At 70.8% G+C, this 976-nt stretch overlaps 1 protein-coding gene across 1 annotated transcript in view; it reads right to left on the bottom strand.

The window, feature by feature from the left end:
• Positions 1 to 923, bottom strand: part of EMIHUDRAFT_238309 (hypothetical protein) — a gene marked incomplete at both ends in the record, with an annotated part of 1,237 nt that extends 314 nt beyond the window's left edge. Inside the window, 2 exons of the mRNA XM_005777176.1 lie at positions 271 to 526; positions 904 to 923. Coding sequence (XP_005777233.1) covers positions 271 to 526; positions 904 to 923 — 276 coding nt within the window. The remainder of the gene's footprint in view (positions 1 to 270; positions 527 to 903) is intronic.
• Between the last annotated feature and the right edge of the window lie 53 nt (positions 924 to 976).

Below are 976 nucleotides of genomic sequence, written 5' to 3'. Positions count from 1 at the left end.
GACCCCCCAAGGCCGACGGGAACGGAAATACCCCCGGAAACCGACCCGGGATACTGCCCATGGGGGGGGGGCCGCCTCCTTGTGGACGGTGCGGCCGTCGGGCAGGAGCTCGAAGAGGCGGCTCGGAGGCAGCGGGCCCGCGGCAGGGGGAGCGAGGAGAGCGGCGCGGGGAGCGAAGAGCGGGGCGACGAAGGGGGCGGCACAAGGGGCGGCCGCGGCGGAGGCGGAGCTGTCGCTCGAGCGCGCGGTGCGGTGCGGTGCGTCCGCCACGTCTGCTGCGCCCTTCTTCCGCGCGCGCTTGGCCGGCCGCTGAAGCACCTCGTGCGGCCTCGCGTGCAGCTGTGAACAGGTTGCCTCCACCCCTGCCTCCTCTGCCTGTCCGACCCTCCGCGCATACGCCACCGCCGCCTCCACTGCCGTGTCGAAGCGGCCGATGGCGATCTGCCGTCCCGAGCCGCCTAGGCAGATCCGCGCTTCGAAGCGGCCAGAGGACTCCCGCACATTCTTGTAGCCGGTGGCGGCGTTGCTTGACAGATGCAGACGCAAGCCCTCCGCCTCCTCCGCCACCGGCACTGGTGCCTCCTCGCCCTCGCCCTCTTCTTCGCCGTCCTCGCCGTCCTCGCCCTCCTCACTCACCTCCGCCACGACCTGCTGGAGCATCTAGTCGGTGGAGGACGCGGTGGACTCAATCGGCGCCCTCGCCGAGGCGCGCATGCAGCTGGCCGGGCGAGCGAGATTCGCCGAGATTCGCCGAGATTCGCCGAGATTCGCCGAGATTCGCCGAGATTCGCCGAGATTGCGCCTGGCCGGCGAGCAGCTTCTCGACTTGCCAGAGCTGCGACTCGTCTCCTGAGGAGAGGGCAGGAGGGGGCCCGTGCGGTGTGTGGAGACAGAGGCGCGTACCTGTGGGAGCAGGCGCACATCGCTTCCAGAGGGGGGGGGGGGGGGGCCTTCTACTCACACCACATGCTAGGGA

The sequence above is a fragment of the Emiliania huxleyi genome, assembly GCF_000372725.1.
Source record: "Emiliania huxleyi CCMP1516 unplaced genomic scaffold EMIHUscaffold_265, whole genome shotgun sequence".
NCBI lineage: Eukaryota > Haptophyta > Isochrysidales > Noelaerhabdaceae > Emiliania > Emiliania huxleyi.
This window is presented reverse-complemented; position numbering and strand designations above follow the sequence as displayed.